Here is a 24,780-nt window from a genome sequence, read left to right as displayed (position 1 = left end):
TTTAGTTTCCCTCGTTAAGTTCAAAGGCTCCATGTATCTTGTAGCAATATGCCTAGTACCCACAAGGTCCGGACAAACCAGACAGTAAGATCCAGGTACAGTTTTAGAAAGTCTGATAGCCATGGGTGCGATTAATAGAAATTAAGGAATTGGGAGTCAAGGTGGAGGAAACAGCAAAAATCAACAATTTAATTAGCCTGATAACGTATTAAGCATCTTCTCAAACTGATATAATTGAGTAAAGAAAGGGGGTGGGTTGTTGCACGTCGTGTCAAAGTGAAAGTACACAAGGAGATGCAGAGGAGGAAACTGAAGAAATTGATGAGGTTGCATCCTTGGTGGATGGTCAGGCGTAGTGTGGCAGGACAAGAAACTCCAGAGATTTGAAGAAAGAATTAGGCACACAAATTCTGAGAACTTAGATTTTGTAGGTCAGAAATAAATATTATACACGTTAGTAATAATAACATGCTGAGCTAGACTGTACTCAAAAAGGATGCTTCCTCGTGAGTCCAAGTTGTTCATAGAATTATATACTTCTTACAGGTTCGAGTTTTTAAAGGAATTAGGTTTTATAGGATTTGAATCTTTTCCTAGGCCTTTGTTTCTTCCTTTGCTTTTTGTTCTGAAGGATTGGAAAACAGTAATTACGGACAAAAGATGAAATGTTTACTCAGGGTGTTTCCAGACAGCAATTTTTCTAATCAAGTTTAAAGATTTTTAAATCAGTGAAACTAGGCTTATAAATTGTAATCATTTTAAGTTAATTTTTGGTGCTGATCATGTTTTGTTTTAAAATGCATGACTGAGAAAAAAGAAAAAGGAGACAATTATAGAGAAGAGTTCGATTATTCCTTGAGCTCGAGCTAGGGCTTAAGCTAGAGTTACAAAGCCATAGGTGGATCCTGAAGTAGCTGTTGTCAGAGGATATTCCATAATTTTTGTCCATGGATTATGAGAAAACAGGAAGACTCATAACACATTCTTCTCATCTGCCAAACAAGGCTGGAAGTTAAATTACTTCATATTAAGCAATATTGTCAGCCTCTACGGCTCGAAGTAGTTCTGGATGAAATCTTTTTTTAAAAAGGCAGTGAGAGCTTGTCAGCCATTGACGTTTTTCAGTCATTGCATTTTCACTTTCCCAGTATGACCTCTCTGAATTTTATTACTGAAATACAAGAAAAGGTGACAGAGTATTATAAAAAGATGAGAGGAAGCAGTATATTTGTAAGAGTAGACTAGTTCATTTTCACTGACCTCCATTACAATAATGATATCAGCCAGTCCACTGAAGTGATAATGAAGTAGAAGTAATTAGGATTTAATAAAAATCTCCCTTATGTTATTCTTTCAGGAAATTAACTTACACTCTGTTAAAGCCTAGTGAGTTCTACCTCCCATATCATGACAAGCTTTATCAAAATGATGAGCAAAGAGTAGGAATAGCCTACATACATTTAACTATTAATTGTTCATCTTATGGTGATGTCTGTCAAGTTACAGCCTGCATAAAAAGTCGAGTCTGAGTATGATGAAATGGATGATGGTGCTGCCTAACTGGAAACTTTCCTTTCTCTTAAAATAAGTGCATTTCAAGTAATAACAAACCCTCCCTAGATTTACGAGAGAATAAAAAGAGGATTAAATTTCATCTGATGATTTTTTTTTTGAAACAAGTTAGTGCAAACTTTAAATGAAATGAGAAGAAGTGCACAGCTTTTTTAGCATGACAAATAATTAATTCTGTGCATGAATGGCATTCTGTACATAGCTGCTTGTTGTGCTTCACATGGCAACTTCTGTGTCTCAGCAGGCCATTTCAAAATATTTGTTTAAAATACCCATATACTTCAAGAACTATGCTTATAAGGATTTTGTTTTAAATGTTCTCAGTGTGCTCATAAATCCTAGTCTCTGATCTTGTCAATGCATACTCGTACAACACGTGAAAAAGATTTCTGACATCTGCTAACATAAGTGTGCGTTTGCTTTTTGGTAGACTATTCTCAACTTTTCTCAGGAGATGATAAGAAGGAACACAAGGCAGAGGACTTGGAAAAGTAAGACAAGTATAATGAAGAGAGAGAACTGCACTTTGTGTTCAGATTAGTCCAACAGAGTTTGCAAAGAATCCAGTTTGCCAAAGCATCTGGGCTTTTCCCTGTGTTTCAGAGAATAGGTGTTTTCTAAAGAATACCTTTGTAGTTTATTTTCTACCTTTTCTGAAGTACACACTTAGGAGTTGGGACTGTTAAGGAGTCTGGGTATCTATGACAAGAGCAGACAATATCCAAAGTAACTTTAAAAAGTTTATTTATGGAAAAACATCTATTACTGATTTTTTTTCTCCTTTTTATTCTTCCTTTTTCAATTCCATCCTTATTTTGGTTTGAATATATAGCTTGAAGCCTGTGTTTTACTATATACAAGGTACTGTCTAATACACACAAAGTACACTGAAAAATGGGGGCTATATTGTTTTTACCTTTGCTAAGTATTATAATTATAGGTAGTACTTTCGATAGTTACCAATATCTGAAAAATATCTGGGCTATAAATGAAGCTTTTTATTTTGGGTGTGTTCTGCCACTGATATGATTTCCTTGGCAAAAGATTTGATTGAAAGATGTAGGCTTAGGGTTTTTTTATTTATTTTATTTTTTATTTTTATTTAATGTAGATGTCTAAATAGGAAACCTATCATTTCCATGCTCTGACAAACCTTCACTGAAGTCAGTGGTAAACTCCAAAAATCAATCTACATAAAAGGTGGTTAAAACAGCTTGTTGGTAACCAAATTGTAAACTCCTTGTAAAAAGGAGTAAAAAACCTTGTAAAGGTACAATAATTATATCAGGCAAAAGAAGGAGGCAACAACTGGGATGGGAAAAGACCGGATAAGGAATTCTGCAGTCTCTTGGTAAAGCCAAGTGATTCTGTTTGCTTGCCTACAAATCAATTTCTGTCAGTATGTTTTGTGTTCCTGCTTTTGACACCAAGCTGTAGTCTAAATGAAACACTAAGTATTTGTTATATTGTAAAGGATAATTGAGTCTAGCAATTATTCATTTTAGCACTTTCAATTTTCCTTTAATGTTTTAATGTAATCTGGTTCATTATGATAATGTTTCATAATATTTCTGAAGATTTTTGTCTCATAAAATGCTGTTGAAGTATAGCTTATTTGGTTATGTGAAGCAGGCTTTGAAAATAACAAAAAAGGTCTGTAGTAGTTCAGAAGTTATATTAAAATGATTCATGTTTGCAGACAATGAAAAGAAATTTAATGGAATTGAGACTTAAAATGGTATTTTAGCCAGACAAACTAGACTACAGTCAGACACAATAACTATAACTTTGCTTAGAAGCTAATTTTTTAATTAAATGTTAAAAATACAGCCCAATTAGTCAGTGGCATGGCATACCTGCCACAAGGCTATTTCCTACCTTGCTTGTTTTCCCGGTTACCTGGATACACCGCTCAGCTTACGGCCGCCTGCCTGTACATTGCAATTTGCTTTTAGTATTAGGGGGGCAGAAATAAAAAGCTACTGATGTGAAACCCGTTAATGATGAGTGACAGGCAGAAACATTAAAGCATATTTGTATTAAAACCCTGCTGTAGCTATCGTTGCTGCGGTCAGCCTCAAGCTGATGGGTGGTGTGCCAGTAAGGGACGCTTTGTGCTGCTCAGCGACGTTTCAACAACCATTAAACCAAAGGAGCAATTCAAAGAGGTATTAAAAAATATAAATAAATTGGCGAAAAGTGTGTAGCGTCGTAGGAGTGGGGAAGAAAGGGTTAGGGGCCAGCAGTGAGGGTGTCGCATGCAATGCTGCCTTCTCTCCTGCTCTGAGGCGTAGGCTGAGGGCCCTGTGGACACGATGGAGGGGACTGGTTGGCATCCCACAGCTTTCATTGCCCCCTTGCCTGGGAGGCAGGATCTGTCCTCCCACAGCAGGAAAAGCAAACTCCAGGCTCCTTCCCTTTGGCAAGAGTTCACCCCTATCATCAGCCTCCTGGCTGCTTCCCCTTCCCGCGGGGGGATGCGGCCCTCCTTCGTCCTCCTGACCACCAGGCCCAGCTTGGCGGGTGGGAGCCATGGGAGGAAGGACAGAGCAGGGCCTGTGTCTGACGGCCCAGGGCTACCGAAGCTGACAGGGGGTTGAGATTTGGCCTCAGAGCAGGGGACAGGCAGGGGTCTGCTCTCTTGGGCTGGGGCTGGAGTTAGGAGGTGCAGGCAGTGCGAGAGGGGAGCCTTGTAAAGGTAAGGAAAAGCAAAACTGGGCACAGCGGTTCTCAAAGGGAGAGACACGTCTCCATGGGCAGCACGGAGAAGCAGCTTGCATCGTGAGGGTACTAGGCTGAAAGTATTGCAGAAAGCGACGAGAAGATCTAAAAATGGCACTTTAGTTCCCTAGCTTTCTTCTGAGTAATATATAATTAAATGTGGGGGTTACTGCTTTCCTGTCCAAGTTTCAGCCTAGAAACTTTAAAGGTAAGAGAGTATCATGGAAGAAGAAAAGGGCAGAGCACGTTATCTTTTTGTTTGGTTCCTAATTTGTTCTGCTTTGTCCTGCAGCATATTTAAAATACGTGTAAATCCAAATTCCTCTTTCATAGCACTGAAAACAATCATTTATCACTCCTCCACTTAAAAATCACTCAGATGTCTAAGTATTGATTATAGTCTTAGTATTTGGCACTCAGATTAAAATCTGACTAAAATTTTCAAGTGTTTAATTCAGTGTTGTCTGGACCTTTTTGGCTTAAGTACTGCTACCAAGTCATAACATTTTTATGGGCCACTAGCCACACTTAATATGAAAGTTATCTGAAAACACCATACAATTCACTTACTGAATATGGTTCTGCATGGTTCATTTACTCTAGCTCATTGGGGAACTACAAGTCTGCTGAGAACTGCCTAAATAGTGTTGAAAAAGTAGTTTCAGGACTTAGGAGTCTGAGTTTTGCTGAATTAATTAGCACTTGCTTCTGGGAGCAAGAGTTAGTTCAGATGCTCTGCTAATATGTGCAGTATATATTTGAGCCAATATAATTTTACAGCTTGCAGCTCCTAAATTGCTGTCTGTAGCTACTGTGTTTTGTTGACAAATTAGTACTCATGAAATCAGCTCCAGGATTTCTGAATCACTTAGGTATTTCTGAAAACTGTATCCTTGAAGACAATGATATTTCAATTAACATTTTTTAAAGAAGATGTGAAATGTCAGGTTCCTGCAATAGCTGTAGCTTAAAACTCCAGAAGGCATCATACAGAAATATTATGTATGTACCTTCTCAATTTTTAATCCCGTTGAAGTCAAATTAAGTATCTAAGTGCTTTCCTGAATAGTATCTAAGCACATCGTTAAGCCCTTCAGTTAATTAGAGTCTTATGCTTTCCTTCTTCGAAAAAGAACATCGACCCTGTTGTTCTCTTGAGTGACAATTGAGTTCCTGGGATCATGAATTGTGAGAACTGTAAGGCTTATTTCAGTGATGAATCATGTTAATACCTTTATTGAGTCTCCAAGCAAAGATCTTTAATGAATCTCCAGCAGACTAGAATTTGAAAAAGGGATATCAAGCAATATTCTCACTGGGACTATACAGAAAAAAAAAATCAAAAACCAATATATGGTTCCCTGACATAAATATGTTACTTTCATCATGTATACTGGTTAAATGATTTAGGGGTGTTTTCTCCTATAATTAGGGTGTATTCAAGTTAATACTAACTAGGACATAGAAAATAGCTGCAGTAGTACAAAACTTAAAAGCGATTCCTCCTGGGGCTTGGGAAAAGTCTCTTTAAAAGAACAACAAGTGAAATTCCCACTTTCTCAGTATTCAGATGGCTTTGGAAAGTCTCCCTGTTGCCACAGTGAAGGAAAGTATTGTATGAATAAGTACAGATAAATTGGCAACCCGCACAGTATTCATTGTTTGTGACGTAGTCTGTGACGTAATCTCTTTTAGATAAGAACCTTCAAAAATAGATTCTACTGTAATGGTTAACATGTCTGGAATAAAATAGCCAAAAGAAAGTCTTTTTTTTTCTTCCTGGAATGTCGTGGAGTTTTTTGTTTGTTTGTTTTTTTGTTTTCATGAAAAGAGTTTTATTTTAGAGATTAGATTTCCAATTTTGTGGAAATAATAGTAAAATATATTCTTTAACCAAATAAAATCCTCATGCCTTAATTGCTATTATTTTTTTTTTATTTCTGTCATGTACTGAAACTCCTTCATGTAACCCCTCCATGTAATATACACTCTTGGTAACAAATACCCCTGTAATTTTTACTTGCTTTAGAATTCAGATGTCAATGGGGAAAAAAGAAATCTGAACACTTAAGTTATGTCACTTTGGTCTCTATCATCGTTAAGTTTAACAGGATCACTAGGAGGAGAAAACCTGAAAGAAATGAGGCTTTATCTACCAATTTGTAGAAAATACTGTCAGCTGCTTCTGTGGCAAAGCATTAAGAAAAAGAAGGCGTCCAGGAATGGAGATGTAATGCGTCTCATCTTAAAATCATTTGTAGTTTAACTGGGGAAAAAGCCCACTACCTGTGTTGTGTAGTATCAATGAGTGTTTTAGTTCAGAAGAACGAAATTTAACAGTATCTTTTAGGGAAGCACCTGCGATTGTACTTAGATCTGTGAGCTTTGGATTGCTGGACAGTATTTTTTACATGGAAGTAAAATAATTTAGGCTATATATGGCTTGCACTAAGGGAGCTTTCAAATGAGTGTATTGAACAAATGAGAAAAAGATGGTTACTTTGATTCAATAGAACAGGTTAAACACTACATTGTAAGTCTACTGTAGATCTGTGGAATTCCTTTCTTTTTTTCTTTTTTCTACCCTAGTCTTTGATAGATAAGGTAGATTTCTTGTGAGTTATCTTTGTTGAAACTCATAAAACCAGGAGTAAATTACTCCAGTAAGAGAATGGCTCTTGAGGCTAATATGCTCCTAAAATTACTGATACATCAAACAAGATTTCAGAGGGCTCTGTATGGTTGGGAGATTTAGTGTGGTAGGCAGTAGTAGTGTTTTGTTTTCTGTATTGCAGGTCTGTGACATGCTATCAGACACTGGGTGCCTCTGGAAGTGGAAAAGAAAAAGATGGATGGCATTTGTGTGCACTGTTACTGCAGACACTAACGTAGGCAACACCTTGCCAGTAGTTCACACACCTGACAGTATTATGATGACAATTTGCCTTTATCAGTGGTTGGGAAATTGGCAATCAGGCAGGTGGCAGCACTTTTTCAAGGGAATATTATGCACGGAAAGTGTAATGATAGTTTTTAACTGAAAAGTAACTTATTGCTGAGGTAGTCTAAAGTTTTGGAGAGTATACTTAGGTATGATCATTAGCCAAACATTAACCCAGCAACCTCAAGCTGAAACAAAATTGAATTTCTATTAAAGTTATAAAGCTCATGGTCTTCAGGCCTTGAGAAGCTTTTTATATTAACCTCTGTGTTTAACAAACCTTTCAGCCTGTCACTGGCAAGGGAGAAGCGTACCAATAGCACTTAACCCTGTTCTTGGAGATGGCCCTTTTCAATAAGGTCAACATGCAGCGTCAACCCATGTTTTCTCCCCCCCCCATACAACACACTTCTGTTATTTTTACTTCCCCAAAGCTTTTACCTAAAGAGTAAGTAGGTTTACCCCAGGAGCTCACCTGAAACATGTTAAAACTGATGCCAGTTTATCTCCTGGGTATGGTTTCTTGAATGCTGAATTGCATGGTTGAGTGGTTTACAAAAATACATACTAATATTGTTGTGCTGTAACAGAAAGAGTGTGCTTATAAAAGAGAGACTTTCTGGGCTACAGCATTAATTGTTGGCGTGTTTAGTTTAACAGATATTTATCTTCGCTAACAAAATAAACTGTCTCATGCTTTGAATGCCAAATTATAATAAAATAAAAGTTGATAGGTAAGGGAATCTTTGGAAAGCATTGCTTGGTATTTTACTTGCTGCCCTTGCCGCATATGCTACCTGTCTGTAATGCGAGGACCAAAGGCAGGAACACAGTTGGGCTGGGGAGGAACAGACATGGGAAAACAGAGGGATGAGGGGATAAAAGTCTCATCAAGGGTAAATAGGTGAATATTCGGTGTACTTGCATGACTGTGTTTGGTGCTGGTAAAAGCATTGTACTTCTGTCTCTCGATCTCAGCAGCCAGCTCTGCAAGTGTGTGTGTGTGTGTGTAGGAAACACCATCCTATTTTCTTGCTAACAGAAGGAACACGCGAAAACCTTCACGCACACATTGACATTCTGCGTGTGCCAAACGAGGTAGTGGTCCAAGGTATTGTCTGAAACTACTTTTTGTATGCATGTTACATGCTGTGGTAAGTCCGTGGTTGGTAGCTGCGTGCTTTTTGGCCAGGTGCAGTTCTTTGAAGGGGAGGAGAGGATTTCTTCTTTGAGAGCACCTGGCCATGGGTGAAGCTGTTCAGGGAAGAACAGGGCAGGCAGTAATAGATGTGCTGACTGGAGAGCTTGCACTTGTAGAGGATTCTTAGAATAATGGGGAACAGACATAAAGACAGGCCAGAGATGAAAATGGGAGATTTTTCTATTGACCCAAGGGAGAACAAGTAGAGCTATTGAAAGTTGCTGGTGTGAAGAGCGGGTCTGGAGGAAAGGGTCCTTACTGCAGAGGCACAGTTGGGCAGAAAAGATACTTGTTTTCAAATGTCTGTGTTTTATCATTTTCACCTGAAGAATGTAGGTTTTCAAACAGAAGAGAGCTTGTTCAAGTTTATCTTCTAATAAAACATAGCTGCTTCAAAGACCGTTTGGTATTTTTTGGTGTGTTCACTTTAAAGACAAGGTGCAGACAGGTCTGACTCAAAGCTCTGGCATGTCTGAGATCCAGTCATAGCATAAAAGTTAAAAAAAAAAAATGTTATAGCTGGTAGAAAGCGTTAGGCCAGCTTTAAAGAAAGCCAGTGTGTAGATTTTATAAATCAGTTTACTGCTTTTGCAGTGTCTAGCACAGTTCTCACTGTCTGTGGAAGCTGTTGCTGGAGCTATCAGAGCGTATCGTATCAGGCCAAACATAGGACGAGTGATGTAACAGAAATTAAAACAAACAAAAATGTTGTCCTGTGCCAAATTTCTCTCTTTGAAGCCCAATTGGAGCACAATTCCTTACAAACAAACAAACAAGAAGCACTCCTGCACAGTTTTATACCGCGGCTAGTTAGCTGCCAGAGTATTTTCTGAGTGACTGCAGCTGGCATGGAAAGCGGTGCGGCTGCTTGGAGACTTCATTCCCCTCTGCCACTTCTAAACGAAAGGAGAGTTACCTTGTAAGTGGATTTGCCTTATATTCAGGCAAGTTGGATTGCTTCCTGTTAAAAAAAAAAAAATCAAAACAAAATCAAGTTGCTTTCATGAGTGGGATTGGAGTTCAAATGTTGTCCCTTTTTCCTGCCCTTCGGAAGGTTTTATACAAACCCTGTATTAACTTGCCTTCATTGATCATAAATCAGTGATCATAGAATGGCTCAGGTTGGAAGGGACCTCTCAAAGACCACCTCATTCCAGCCCCCTGCCATGGGCAGGGACACCTCCCACCAGAGCAGGTTGCCCAAAACCCCATCCAGCCTGGCCTCGAGCACCTCCAGGGATGGGGCATCCACAGCTTCTCTGGGCAGCCTGTGCCAGGGCCTCACCACACTCTGAGTGAAGAATTTCTGCTAATCTCTAATCTAAATCTCCACTCTTTTAGTTTAAAATCATTGCCCATTGTCCTGTCATTGTCTGATTGAGCAGAGTCCCTCTCCATCTGTTTTGTAAGCCCCCTTTAGGTACTGAAAAGCCACAGCAAGGTCTCCCCAGAGCCTTCTCTTCTCCAGGCTGAACACCCCCAGCTCTCTCAGCCTTTCTTCATAGGATCGGTGCTCCAGCCCCTTGATCACCTTTGTGGCCCTCCTCTGGACTACACCCTCAAGGCTGAGGCTAGAGGAGCCTGTGATATGCTGTAGTTACAGGATCTTTAGCTGCAAGTCGCATTCATTCAAACCTCTGAGTTTTTCTTTTTCCTCCCAGTAACACTCTGCATGCTGTTTTTAATTATCAGTTATCTTCAGTATTCTTTAAGTGCACATAATGGTTTACAAGGCAGAGACTCATCATTTTCTGTATGCCAGCCATCCAGCTGTAGGACAAAAATGTTGGCTTCTCTTTTTTTTTGGCATAAACTATCTCCAGTCCTTTGTCAGCAGTGGAGGGTGGAGGAAATGCTTTACAATGCATGGTTTCCCCTAGTTCGGATGTGTATGTTCAATATCTTTGTTCTTACTCTGTCTGTGTACTTACTTGAAAGTGGGCTGGGGGGCATCCACTGTGACAGCCCCATAGGGGGGAACGCCCTCATCTTGGAAACGCAGAGCCCCCTCTGCTGAAGGCTGTCTCCCTTCAAGCTTGAGAGTAGAAATGAGTCCAATCCCTTTTCATATTACTCTATGTGAAGGAGACTTTGGAAGGATCACCGTTGTTGTCTAGTTTCGGCTAATTGTAATTGATAGTTTCGTATGTCTACCTGCTCCGTCTGTAGGGTGCTCAGCCTGTATTGGCCTTTTTCAGTCCCAGCGAGATGCTGCTGGATAACTTTGTGTTTTAAAAGTCTCCCTGGGTCTTGGTCTGTCTACCCTGGAGTTGTGAATTTTTTCTTGATACATTTTCCCTGATAAATCACATCCCCCTTTCCCTCACTTCATTTTCTTTTCTTCACCTCTAACCTTCATGATTTTATTTGCGGGTAAACTCTGCACCGGGGGATATTTTTGTTTGTGTCAGTTAGCATGCAGTGTGCTCCAACGTATGGATGCTTTGCCTCTTCTTGCTTTGCTTTCTCTTTTTTCTAAAATACAATGATCAGTTCAGAAGTTGAATCTGAAACTTCTGGCAGAATTCTGTCAGAATTTGTCCATATGCAGTTGTTTCCTGGAATAGCTTCTGAACCTTGTGCCTATGGACTTTGTATACATTGCTTGCTTGTTGCAAAGAGGTAGTATTAGTCATATAAGAAAAAGCCTCCAAAATATCAATATAGTGTTTGAAAATGTAGAAGAGTCATGAAGGAAACAGAACAAAGACTATAGAACAAATAGCAAAATTCATTAAATATTGAAAAGGGTTGGAAAAACAAACAGCGTTCTTCAGTAAGCAGTTCTTTCAGACGTTACTGGTTATTGGAAAAGCAACTGTAGAAATACATGACTCAGAAATATGTGATTTCATGTTTGTATTTGATCAAAAGAATTTCGAACAAAATAATGGAAGATGTGTCTGTGCATATTAGATGAGGAAGAATTTGAAGAAACTGAATTTGGTGAAAGAATTATAAGGCTTATTAGTTGTTCAGCTAAAATGAAGATGGCATTATGGGTAGAAGAAGATCGATCCATTTTTCAAATAGTGTACAGGATTTATGCTGGAATGGTTGAAACAGATTTTTTCAAGAGTGTTAGTAGTTGAACATTTGGAAGAAACATCTAAATAGTTGGGATGATTTTTTTTTGTTTTGGATTGATAATTAATAATGGTTAAAATTATAACTTAAAATTTAATGTGAATAAGTGATACTCAAGAGAAAGCTTACAATTCAGCTGAGGAACGAATGTTTTGTAAGTTAATTAACAGAGTTGATAGATATTGAGACACTGAAAGGAAGACTTTCAACTGGTGTATTTTGGCACACCTATTTTCCCATTTGAGGGTGCAAATTGCACTGATTTTCATGTAGAGTTATCTACAGTGTGGCATCTGCTAGTGATACATCCGAGCAGAAGTCCCTGGTTCTTCAGGTACTGTTGTTAGCCATGCTTTGAGAAGTTTCCCAAATTACATCAACACCAGAATTTCAAGTGCTACCTGAAAAGATATTTTCCTTTATCTGTAAACATAATAAGTTGTAGGAAAAAAATACTGAAGAGCAAAACTGTTCTGTTTACTGGCTTTGGGAATTAAGAGTGCAAGGTTACCTGTCATCAAATTCAGGTTTTCTGCTTTCTGCAGTACTTCCAAGATGATCCATCCATGTATATATACAAAAAACATAATGAATAAAAGAACAGATATATTGACTGCTCTATCTGAAAGTGGGACCCGTTATGCTTGAGCCTTGCAATTCATCTGCGAATGCACAGCAGTTCCAGTGTCTTAGGCAGTCATGTCCAGTCTTGGGCACTGACAGTAGTCGTGGTAGAAATGATACCATGGTGGTAGCCACCTGCAGCGAGTGACAGCTCTAGGGCTGGCTGGCATTTAGGGAATGCTGTTTAGTTAATGAAGAATACCCTTTGTAACTACGTAATCAGAGCATTTTTGATAATGGGGCTTTTCGATACCTTTCAGCCTTACAGAGAAACATTTCTGTACCTGAAGGTTGTTTTGTTAATAAGGTAATACACAGAATATCCATGATTAAAATCAGAATTTCTGCTTTGCTTCATTTAGCACATTTTTCAAATATTGAGAGCCAAAATCATCAAACATTGATGCTTACATAAGTCAAACTCCAGTAGTATTTTTCTTCTATTTATTATTGTATCAGTGAAATCGCAGTTCCTGGGTAGGTTATGTCTGTTACAGTCTGGAAGGAAAACTAATCATTTGTGCTCAACCATGTATAGGACTTGAGAAAAAATCAACAAAGTAACTTTCTTTGCTCAGTAGTCACTTTTTCTTCATGCATGAAAAACGATATTGCATTCAATTTCATCGGATTTGACATTCCAAGTATACAAAGTGTCTCTTAACAAGGTGATGTGACACAGTAAAAACTTGCAGAAGTGACTGGGAAATCTCTCTTGTGCCATTTCCATCATTTTTGTAGAAGTGTATATTGCTTTTCCAGTTGTCAGATTTTTATTTTTTTTTTTAAACACGTACTGGGATTTTTTTTGCTGTTCTTGTATCACTCTATCTTTTGGGCATCTTTTTGTGTACAAAACCCTAATAAGATCTTTCACGATACTATTTAATGCTGGGTAACTGCTGGAATAAATATTGTAGGATTTTCATTTTCCTCCATGCTTGCCTCACAGAAAATTTCCATTGACGTTAATGAGAATTACTGGGACATCCAATTGCCTGTTTACTCTGGACCAACACTAGTTTGCATTGTCTTTCTCAAGTGTTGTATCTTCAAATTAATATTTCAGTGTACCAAATATTTGCTGAATTACTGCTGGAACATTGTGCAGGGGGGAACTGTAAACAATGACAGTAACCGTAGCAAATCCACCAGTTTGTAGATTTAAACCCTCTAGGTAAAATGATGAAATATGGATGACTTAGCAACTCTGTGGCTTTTAATACATGTGGATTAAAGAAGCCTGAATTTAATGGATGCTGAGGACCATCAGCTACCTAGGTTTTATTTGTGTTTGATTTCAGTGTGTCGTTTTGAACTATTAATCTGCATTTAGTTGAACTATTAATCTGCATTTAGTACCTAAACGTAGCGCTAAGCACTACACCCAGGTATATCCCTTTTAAACTTTTTGACTAAGGAAACTATCATCATCCATGTGTTTAAACATGAAAGTTTATCTAGGGAAATAATTCAGTTTAAAAGGAATATACTTATGGTAGTATGTGCATTTACTATCTCTTCTTAGGAGTACTGCGTTGATTATAATTTTGAGTGTTTTCTTATTGAAATCTTACTCTAGCTCCCATTCCCTTACAGGTAACTGTTGCCTAGTTGATACACCAGTGAATACTTGAGTTTATTTTTTGCAGTGTGTTTGTCAGGTGCCCAAACGTGGAATAAACAACGCTGGAGAACCAATCTACTCTCTGCTAACGCTCTCTAGCAAAGAAAGTATGTCGTGAGTTTTTTTCCTTTCAGGGCTGTGAACTCCTTTTTTTTTTTTTCAGTCAAAATTAGGTGTTTAGGTATTTGCATATGGAGTTTATCCACATGTTTTAGATTTATATAACCATCTGGTATAGTATTATTTTAGCAATCAGTTTAACAGATGACAACAGTAAAAATTGTAAGAGAAAATTTCTACATGACTTAACATTGAAGAAAAGTTGATCTGAAAAAAAAAATATTGTAAGAAAGATTTTAATGGATTCAATTCATTTTTTTCTTTCCTTTGCAGACAATGTACGGTTTCAAGTAAAATGCATGTAATAGTTTCTGTCCAATGATTATGCCTTTTCTTTTTAATGCATATTAGTTTGTTTTTCTTTCTTGTGGAGAGATCCAAAGTTAAAAGTAGGTGTAGAAACTAAGGTCTAAATTCTAATGCATTGCGCATCAAGATTTTTGCCTCGATTTTACAGAATTTGCTTGCACTTACACCTGATTATTTCATGGTATTTTTACCTCTGAAATTTGATCTTTATCAGAGTTCCCATGAAGGGAAAGATGGGTACTGCCAAACAAAACAGATAGAATTCCTTTGTGAGATGGCCGCCTTTCAAGGGTAAGGGCTAATAAAGGGTTAAGGAGCCAACTGGGGGCTTCCATGACATTTATTACCCTTGTTTTTTTTTGGATTAACTTTAGTCACACATGCAGAACATTGGTAGCTTTCCTCTGACGTTTAGATTTGCCCATGAGCTGCAGGTTGGGTGTACCTGGGGCTTCTTGTGCCCGTGCTTCACATCCAGCTGGCCTTCTGGAGAAGGAGACCTAAGCATTTATCTTCACAAGAGCTGTGCTGGCTATCCTAGGCAGCCAGCACATTCTTGTACTTCGAGCAAAGCACGCAATTCCAAAGTTTTTCTTCCTTCGCTAGCTTGAAATGGCTGTGCATTAAGTGGGCTGATTTCAGGTAGCTTAAAGTACAGGCGTTTGGGGGTTTCTTTCTGGTTCACGCATGCCATGCCCCACACTTGATACAAGAAGTCTCTTCTGTTGCTCTCTGTTCTGAAGCCAGGATCTTTCTGACGCTCAGGTGTTCCTGTATTCACCTTCTAACATGCCTGGTTTCATCGGCGACATTACCTTAAGTGCTGTCTAGAGGCTTTGTTTAGGCTTAGAATAGAAGTTGCTATGTTTGAAACAGCACACTTATCACAGTTTACTTAATCAACTCGTGCTAGATGACTGAATACCCCAGATGACTGAACGTGAGTGAACGTGCTGTTGCAGATGTGCTGGAACAAAAGAAACTTCAGCTTCTGGAAGTGTTGGTTGGTGAGGCCTTTGCGACTGGGATTAGACTGTCCCAAAAGAGCTGCCCGGTGGAGTTTAGGGGCACTTTTGTGTGTCTCATTTCCTGAGATTCAGCCCGTAGTTCAGTTAAACAATTAAAAGGATGCATTTACGTCACTGTCTCCTACTCCTTGCCTCATGAAGTAGGAAGAGCTTGCCAGATACTTCCTAGCAGAAAAACTAAAACAGCCTATCTGAAAGATACACTGCAGCTTAATTTAGTTCTCTTAAAAGATTCTGTGTTCTTACAAAGGGGAAAGTAAGATTTGTACTGTTTACGGTGACATTCTTTCGTACTTTTTCACTTTCAACAGGGGAGTTACAGATATATTCAAAATAGGCTGACCATATTCCTTCTCTTAAGCTCCTGATAATTTGTCACATGGTTCAGCTGTGCAGTCCATACTGCATTATTCAGGATGATAGAAGCTAAATAGTTCTTAACAAGATACTTCTCTCAAGCAGGTATAAAATTAGTTGGGTTATCAGGTAGATGCTTGTTTGAAATTTCAAGGTGGCTAAGAACAGATGTACTTTTCTCCACAGCATTCTTAGTGTTAAGATAGAAAAAGCTGGCCAGATAGTTTTTAATGAACTCACAAACACTGTAACTGTTGTCTTGATAGCAAATGATAACTGTTTCAAAGGTTTTGTATTTTAAGTTGAAATGAACTAATTGAACAGCAGGGTACGTCCTAAATGATGGAAGGAATATTGGTTTATTTCCTGCGTGCTTCAAGCAAAGATCCACGTGGCTAAACATAAAATTTATTTGCTTTCTCTTTATACCCAGATATACTTTAGTGGGCTTTATTTTAAACCTTTTGTTGTGTTATGGAGAAATGTGTTACTGGTAATATAACAGGAATAATTCTTGCTCTAGCTGGCTGCCTATTCATTCTTCACCCTTCAGCATCCTAGTTAATTATTGAGCAACAGGATCTAAAATACCAGCACAGGGAGATTTTGTACTTTGACCATCCCAAGACCATGCACAACTTAGGAACCATCCTACTAAAGAAAGGAGTGGAAAGACTGAGTACTGCTAACTTGGTTAGTCTTCTCTGTACACACGAAACTGAGGACAGGAGTCTTCTTGTTGTGTCTTTGCGGCAGTTAATTTCATGCTTCCTGGACTGAAACATTTGAAGATGTTTGTGTTAGAAGTCAAAAACACATAGAGCATGCTGCATGAAAGTGGTGTGCTGCTGTGACAGGCTGAAACAGGGAGAGCATGTGTGTAAAGCCAGCAGAAATAATAAATAGCATTCCTTACTGTCCTCGTGCCACTAGGTCAGGAGCAAGGATACCACCTCCTGGCTGCTGCGTCTGCAGTGCTTGGGGGGTGGGGGTGGGGGCTCTTTTTTTCTCCTGATTGGGGCCCTCCTGCATTTTAGACTACTGAAACACAGCAAGGAATAACATGCTATAGACGTACGCACTGGAGATTCAAGGACACTGTAATCAGATGCCTGTAGAAACCAATCCTTGCATAGAAAAGCACTTGAAGAATATTCCTTTCTTTCTTTCTGCTAAATTGAAAATTAAAAAACAAAACAAAAACAACAACAACAAAAAAAAAACAATTTAGGGGCGTATGAAAAGCCAGTATTAGGAACCCGAAAAATTGAAATTAATTTTAAATGTAGTATGAGATTTTAATTGGAGAAGCATGTTCAGTGACTTTGGCTTACATTACTAATGCATAAGGAATTGTCCCAGTATGTTATTTCGCCTTTTAGGTAGTAAAACATTCAGATTCCTTTGTATCACATTTCATTTAAGTTTTTGTCAACTTTAGAAACTCAATTATTTTGTCTGGATTGAAAATTAATGAGAAGTTATACTTGATAAATAATTTAGAGTAGCTGCAAAACTGTATTATTGAATAATTAAACCTACTTAAGATAAAGGTGCAGTCTGGATGGAAGTTCTCGATACTTACATTCCATTTCCAGAAATGACTTAAGAGTTTGCATCCTATTCAAATTCCAGGGTATCATTGCACATCAAATTGAAAAAGAAAAAAGGTTGTTTTCTAGTAACTGCTTGAGAAATGTGTGTGCTTGCATTTTTATAAAAGCATGTAGTTATGGATTTTTAGCATGCATCTATAACATATCCATTTTCTTTGGACTTTTATGAAAAATGCAGGGTTTAACATACCTTTTTATTTCTATGTTTCATTGTGTTGCATTGAGAAGTCCTTGTTTGAAAGTAGACATTACGTTTAATTTTATTTCCTTCTATGGTATCTCAGTATACGTATTAGTAGAATTCTTTCCTTTGGCTTTGGGTTTTTTCATCACAGTGATATGAATGTCTTGAAAATCACTTTGTATTATTCTAATTATTCTAATGAAATGACTGTGTAGTCATTCAGATTTAAAATTGCACATCTGTTCTGTAAGTTGATTATTTTGAAGGTACACTTCAATAAAATGCATTAGTAGGCACTAAAAAGTAGAGCATAAGTTGACTGGATGCTCTTGTGAGGGTTGTTCAAGTGTTACTTTATGTATGCCTTTGTTTATACCTTTACATTTCTCGTTGGTTTTGAAGTTAGGATCCTACTGCAATATTCCCTCCAGCCCCACCCCCCCTCCCACCCACCTTTTTTTTTTTTTTTTTTAATACAACTTAACAATTTGCTGGGTATTTTCTGTTCTTCCTTCTGTTCTCAGCTCTTGAGACCAAGGGATAATTAAGTGTCCACACTTCATTTGTAAAGGAAGTAGCTGGTGGTAAGCTGGAGTGTGGCTAAGAACATTTTAGGCCACATCTCTATTAGCTACTGCATCCCAGCATCTATGCACATAAAATTGTCCCTGATTTCACTGGGACTCAGCATGGGGAAATGCTCAGATAGTTGCCACCTGCAGTTGATTTTCTCCTAACATCTGTAGATTCAGTGCAGTGAAGATCACCGCAGGGGGGGTTGTTGTTTTGTTTTCCTTTCTTTTTCCATATGTAAAATAAGGATTCTAATATTTACTAGCTTTGGAAAATTATCTTGAGATTCGCAAAAGTAATTTGAGATTAAATACAAATTACTATTATATTAGCAGAAGCAAGGCAAAATGATCATTTGTTTAATGATGCTTTAATTGTGAATTGTCGTAATAGGAAGAAGAAATTAAAATAATGAAGAAACTGAAACAGTGACTTTGTTTTGCAGGTTCTTTCATGTTGGTGAATACATCTGGGAGATTTGCAGGACAGAAAGCTCACCTCCTGCTGCCCCATCTAAAAGAAAATGACACACATTGTATTGATTTCCACTATTATGTTGCAAGCAAGAGTGGATCTAGCCCTGGCATTTTGAATGTATATGTGAAAGTTAACGATGGTCCTATTGGTAACCCAGTCTGGAACACATCTACTGCTGGCACTTGGAACAGAGCAGAACTGGCAATTAGCACTTTCTGGCCCCATTTTTATCAGGTATGCTCTATTTTTTATGAATTTTTGTTCCTCATAGTAGGCACCTGCTCTTAATTACCATTTTGACTTTAAATCAAAATATGTTTCAGTGCGTTTTGTTGATCTTTATCTTAATTACATTTTTGCAGATGATGCTAAATGTTTTTACATGAATATGGGTGTGTTTACATGTTTACATATATTTATAGAAGTGTATGAGATATATGCACACACACACTTTAAATGCAGATGAAATAATCAGATTGAAACAATTCAGAAATTTTGCCATTGATTCCAGTCAATCACCTTGGTTTCTCTATAATAAATTCACTCATTCTTTCAGTTCATAGGGATGCTGGAATTGAATGTCGATAGATTTTACTGCAGTAGAGTCTTCAAGTTTGATTTAGATGGGCAATACTTGTTGCTTTAGAATCAGCAGAGTCCTTTGAATCCTCAGTTTGAGTCTTCAGTTTGAATGCAATATCCATTTGTTCTGTCCAATGCTAATCGTAAATAGAACAGTTACTATCGTAGGAATGTGTTTCTGATTACGTCCTAAAGATTTAGTGAGAATTTCACTTGCCAGTTCCTTAGAGTGCTGCTTCTCTGTAGGAAAGTTTAAAGATTATAGAGTTATTTACTGTTGTACAGTAGTTCAACAATTTTTCTCCTTCCCATGAAAATACAGTCTTTGCCTACATGAGCAAGTGATTTGCTGTAATAGGAGCAGACCTAAGTTGTTGTTCAGGCTCTGTCATCTTCACTTGCAGTGTGGAAAGCTTGGTTTGGATTTAGTTTGGTCCCATGGGCTAAAATTTGTCCCTATACCTATGCTTTGAAGCTTTCTGGAGGAAAGCTATCTCAAAGATAGGGGTTCTTTAGCTGCAGACCTCCCTAGGAAGTGCAATGTTGTCCTTCCACGGTGCTTTCTGTGTGTGTGTTATGCAGAGGGTGACAGCATCTTAATTCCTACATCGATGCCCTGACCACCAGTATCACATGTGGTAGAGTCCCGCTTCTGATCCCATGTGGCATGAGTGACCAGGTGTTTGCTGCCCCATCCATATTCTCAGAATGAGTTTGGCAGTGTCCAATGGAAGATACTCTGTGGGGTAATAGTGGACTTTCTTTTCTGTCTGCAGCAGCTGATTTGTGAATATGTCTCAAGGGAACTGAAGCTCTTCCTTTTGAACCCTTTTTTTTCTCAAAGGAATAAAACAACACACAAGCTGAATTACTTTCTGGCGTCCTTTCCCCTGTGATTGCTTCACCCACAATTGACCATTGTGTCCTTGGAACATGGGATACCTGGCAGTGGGTGCAAAAAAGACCCAAAAAAGCACGCTGTTGAGTTGATCTCCTGTCGGATTGCACCACAACTTTGCCATTCTTGTGTAAAAATTCAGGATCCCCGAACAAAGTCCCACTTTCCTTTGTTTAAGAGTGTGACTGCTCACTGTCCTTGCAATCCATGATTCATACTGGTTGCTGGCTAACCAGCTTCAAACTGGGCAGGTGCACTGTAGCGGTGACAGAGATCTGGGAATCGTCATTTCTTCTTGCCTCTATTAGTGTGTTCCTGGGTTGTGTAGAGAGTACTGACAGGGTACGTGTTCACACCCAGTGTGGCTTTCTGCCCAGGGTGTCTAGGAATCACTACAGTTCATCAAGGGGTTCTTGAAGGGATCCCCAGGGTAAGTTTATGGACAGTTCAGCAAACTTCACTGGAAGGACTCATGGTGTTGATCCTCCGTAACTGGGCGTAGACTCGATGGAGGGATACTGGCACCTTTTCCAGAAGAACAAAGCCCAGGTTCTCCCCAGCGTTGTGGGAGAAACTGTGTACTAATTGCCTCTCTGGAGCATGAGGCCATATCCCGACCACAGAGTCCAAGCTTGGTTTAGCCACAACTTTACCTCTCACAAGCTGAAAGGGCACCTTTCAGCAAGGTTGTGGGCCCTATATTACGATTCTGATGCCAGTGTTGAGAATGTCCTCCAGTGGTGTCAAAGAGCCTTTCTGTCTTGAATGAAATGAGGAGTGGTCTGTGTTGTTAGCCTCGGTGGACAATAGGAGAAGAGCAGAGCATCCCACAGACAATTTCGTGGCTGACATGGGATATAACTGTGTGCTTGGTAACATGGCATCTCCTGGGGGGATTTGTGAGCTTTCTGTGTGGTTCAGGAGAGTTAGACGGTGTGTGTATATTTTGCAGGTGCTGAGTGAACATGCGACTGTGTCGCTTATGCCTTGGTCTGGATCATAAGTACTGAGTGCTTCAGCTGGGTCACAACAACCCTGTGCAATGCTACAGGCTGTGGGGAGAGTGGCTGGAAAGTTGCCTGGTGGAAAGGAACCTGGGGGTATTGGTTGATAGCTCGTTGAATAAGCCAGCAGTGTGCGTAGGTGGCCAAGAAGGCCAACAACATCCTGGCTTGTATCAGAAATAGTGTGGTCAGCAGGACCAGGGAAGCGATTGTCCCTCTGTATTCTGCTCTGGTGAGGCTGAACCTCAAGTGCTGTGTTCAGTTTTGGGCCCCTCACTACAAGAAGGACATTGAGCATGTCCAAAGAAGGGCAACGAAGCTGGTAAAGGGTCTAGAGAACAAATCTTATGAGGAGCGGATGAGGTAGCTGGGATTGTTTAGTCTGGAGAAAAGGAGGCTTAGGGGAGACCTTATTGTTCCGTATTGTTTCTATAGTTACCTTGAAGGAGGCTACAGAAACGTGGGGTACAGGCTCTTCTCATAAGCATCAAGTGATAAGACAAGAGGAAATGGCCTGAAGTTGCACCGGTGAGGTTTAAGTTGGATATTATGAAAATTTTTCACTGAAAGGGTTGTGAAGTATTGGAACAGCCTGCCCAGGGAAGTAATTGAGTCACCATCCCTGGAGGTCTTCAAAAAACGTGTTAGACGTAGAGCTTAGTGACATGGTTTAATGCTGGACTTGGCAGTGTTAAAGTTGGACTAGATGGTCTTAGAGATCTTTTCCAATCTAAATGATGATTCCAACGTATGATTCTGTTATTCTATAATGTCCCCACCTGGGTTTGTACTGAGTTAGTAGAGGAAATTCCAATGTAATTTCTTCTGAAAAGAGTCCGGTTTGGATGCAGCCAAACTGCTCTGTGAACAGTCAGTGAAAATAAAGAATATGCTTCAAAGTCTCGCTAAAGCTCTGAACCAAAATGATAATGTGGACAAGGGAATTTTAAGAGAAGAAGCCTATACTTTCACTAGTAAATTTTAAGCTAAATTAAAATTTTGATAAAAAATACAGCAAGCCCAAAGAGTTTTAAATCTGTTGTTGGTAATAATAATAATAATCTGTGTCAGATTTCTAACAACATGATACATCTAACTGATATCTGAGGAATATGGATATTTGAACATTGAAATAGAAAGATAACCTTACTAATCCAATTCCCCCCTTGAGATCTGAACTGTGTACGTTCACCCTTATTCATAGGTGAACCCTTATACGCTTGGATCAGGTACTGCGGTTTGAGAAATTACCATGCATTAGCTGATACGTAATAGACACCTGAGTCTGTCAGTAATGGACTCCATGTACTTTCTTAGCTTCTGAAAATATAGATATTTTGACACAATCTGTACTTTGTTCGCTGAGGGATATAGTAACTCATTTTCTTTGCATTTGCTGCATATGGTCTGAAATTATACCTGCTAACATACTGCAATTTAGCTGATGTGCCAAAATGTCTTATGCTATAGCAATATCTGTGGAGGCCCAAGGAATTAGTATAAAATAGTATAGCTTCACTGGTTTTTATGTAGATAAGATAATTTATTCTTGAGGAAGCTCTCAATTTCATAGCTTGTGGTCAGTCACCTCTATTTTGGTTGCTTCTGTTCTCTCAGAAATCTCTAATGCAATTTCCTCACTCACCTGGTGACACTTGCAATTTCTCATTGTTTCTCATAGAATCATATAATCACAGAATATCCCGAGCTGGAAGGGACCCACGAGGACCATTGAGTCCAACTCTTGCCTCCACACAGGGCCACCCAAAAAACAGACCCGGTGTCTGAGAGCATTGTCCAAACACTTCTTGTACTGCAGCAGGCTCGGTGCTGTGACCACTGCCCTGGGGAGCCTGTCCCAGTGCCCGACCACCCTCTGGGTGCAGAGCCTTTCCCTAACCCCCAGCCTGACCCTCCCCTGTCCCAGCCCCATGCCGTTCCCTCGGGTCCTGTCGCTGTCCCCAGAGAGCGGAGCTCAGCGCCTGCCCCTCCGCTCCCCTCGTGAGGGAGCTGCAGGCCGCCATGAGGCCTCCCCTCAGCCTGCTCTGCTCTGGGCTGAGCAAACCAAGGGACCTCAGCTGCTCCTCATACGTCTTCCCCTCCAGACCCTTCACCATCTTTGTAGTCCTCCTTTGGACACTCTCTAACAGTTTTATGTCCTTCTTATACTGCGTCACCCGAAACTGCACACAGCACTCGAGGTGAGGCCGCACCAGCACAGAGCAGAGCGGGACAATCCCTTCCCTTGACCGGCTAGCCGTGCTGTGCCTGATGCACCCCAGGACATGGTTGGCCCTCCTGGCTGCCAGGGCACACTGCTGGCTTGTGTTCAGCTTGCTGTCAATAAAACCCCCCAGATCCCTTTCTGTGGGGCCACTCTCCAACATCTTGTCCCCCAGTCTGTACATAAAGCCAGGGTTGCCCCATCCCAGGTGCAGAATCTGGCACTTGCTCTTCTGAACTCCTTTTATCTGTTTCCATGCTCTTTCTTCATCGTGGAGTCTGTTTTGGGGGGAGGTGAGAAGTTAGCTGCATCACCTGGGAGAAGAGCGGGAGGAGGAGAAAGGATGTATGTGAGCATTGTGAGAACATGTCCAAGTTAGGTGGGAGCTCAGATCGCTTAATGTGTGGTGGGAGGAAGCAAAGGGCCTATCTGATATGTGTCTAGCACTGGTTCTGTTTCCTAAGCTCTTACTCTTTTGATTCCAAAATTCTGAGCTCTTTTGTCACAAAACCATGTGTTTTTTACATAAAATCCAAAAGCTACAAAACTTTCTCCCAGGGATTATCTGCGGCTGGCTGACCTTATTGCACAAAACTAAGAACAGTCTGCTGAGAATAAGGAAAGATAGCAGCCTTTTTAACTTTTCATGTATGAAGGCTAGTAGTTTCCTAGAAGTAGTGTTCAGGAAAAGGCTCTGCTTTAGTAGATGAAGAGAGAAAACACTGTAGTCTTCTGATTTGCTTTGCTGTGTTTTAAATTGCGTATTCACATAGGCATCTGCATATTTGTGAATACTGTATAGTTCCAGTCCATTAATAGGACACCTACAAGGTGTCTAGCTGCAAATGAAACCAAAATGTACTAGAGACAAATTGTATGGTAACATTCCAGAGTTGTAATATTTATGCAACCCAGGATGCTTAAAAACACAATGGTGTTAGTCTATTTTGCTGTTGATTCATGAAGAACGTAGGCAAAATAACTCCCACTAATGGTAGCTGATAGAAATTAGATTGTGTAGTGTGGAGTGAATTTTAATCCAACTTCTAAAGATTTATTTGTTTAAACCACATATTATTAACACATATATGCAAAGCATTCAAAAGATTTAATAATTAGTAGTGTTTTATTATTGTAACACCAGTTATCCAAGTTTGCTAATACCTTTCACATTGGGTTTCCATTTAGAATTGACTCTTTAGAAGTACAGTCTCTGAACAAAGACATTAATTTCTCTTAGTGTACACTTTTCTTTTTACTATGTAATTATTTGTGTAGGTTTCACCCCATATGAAAGCTGTACTATGTATATAAATCACAGTGATAACCTGCATGTAACAACACTAATTGTAGTCTAATTACTGCATATTTAAACTTAAATTGTGAAGTATTCTGCTGATTAAGATACATTAATTCCTTAATTAATGGTCTTCTAAGTGCTACTGCTTAACATCTATCTGCCTTTAACTTTAGGGTATGTCTACGCTGCAGTCCAGCTCCTGATTACAGTATAGTTGCAGTAACACAGGTTCAAGCTGCCAAGCACCTTTTGAGGGTCAAAGATAATCAGCACAGCTTGTTCTTTTCTGCTGTGGCTCCTGGTCTCTGAGCTATTTGTTTCATAGTAGCTAAGAT

General features: G+C 39.3%; 1 protein-coding gene across 19 annotated transcripts in view; it reads left to right on the top strand.

Annotated features, from left to right (window-relative positions):
* PTPRM (protein tyrosine phosphatase receptor type M) overlaps positions 1-24,780 on the top strand; it is a 477,900-nt gene that overhangs the window by 135,358 nt on the left and 317,762 nt on the right. For all 19 annotated transcript variants that reach the window (XM_080579375.1, XM_080579374.1, XM_080579372.1 and 16 more), the window contains one exon: positions 18,406-18,671. In XM_080579375.1, the coding sequence (XP_080435501.1) occupies positions 18,406-18,671 (266 nt within the window). The remainder of the gene's footprint in view (positions 1-18,405; positions 18,672-24,780) is intronic.

This window comes from Anser brachyrhynchus, assembly GCF_964034855.1.
Source record: "Anser brachyrhynchus genome assembly, chromosome: 2".
Classification (NCBI taxonomy): Eukaryota; Metazoa; Chordata; class Aves; order Anseriformes; family Anatidae; genus Anser; species Anser brachyrhynchus.
Note: the sequence above shows the minus strand (reverse complement) of the source record. Positions and strands in the feature narration are given on the sequence as shown.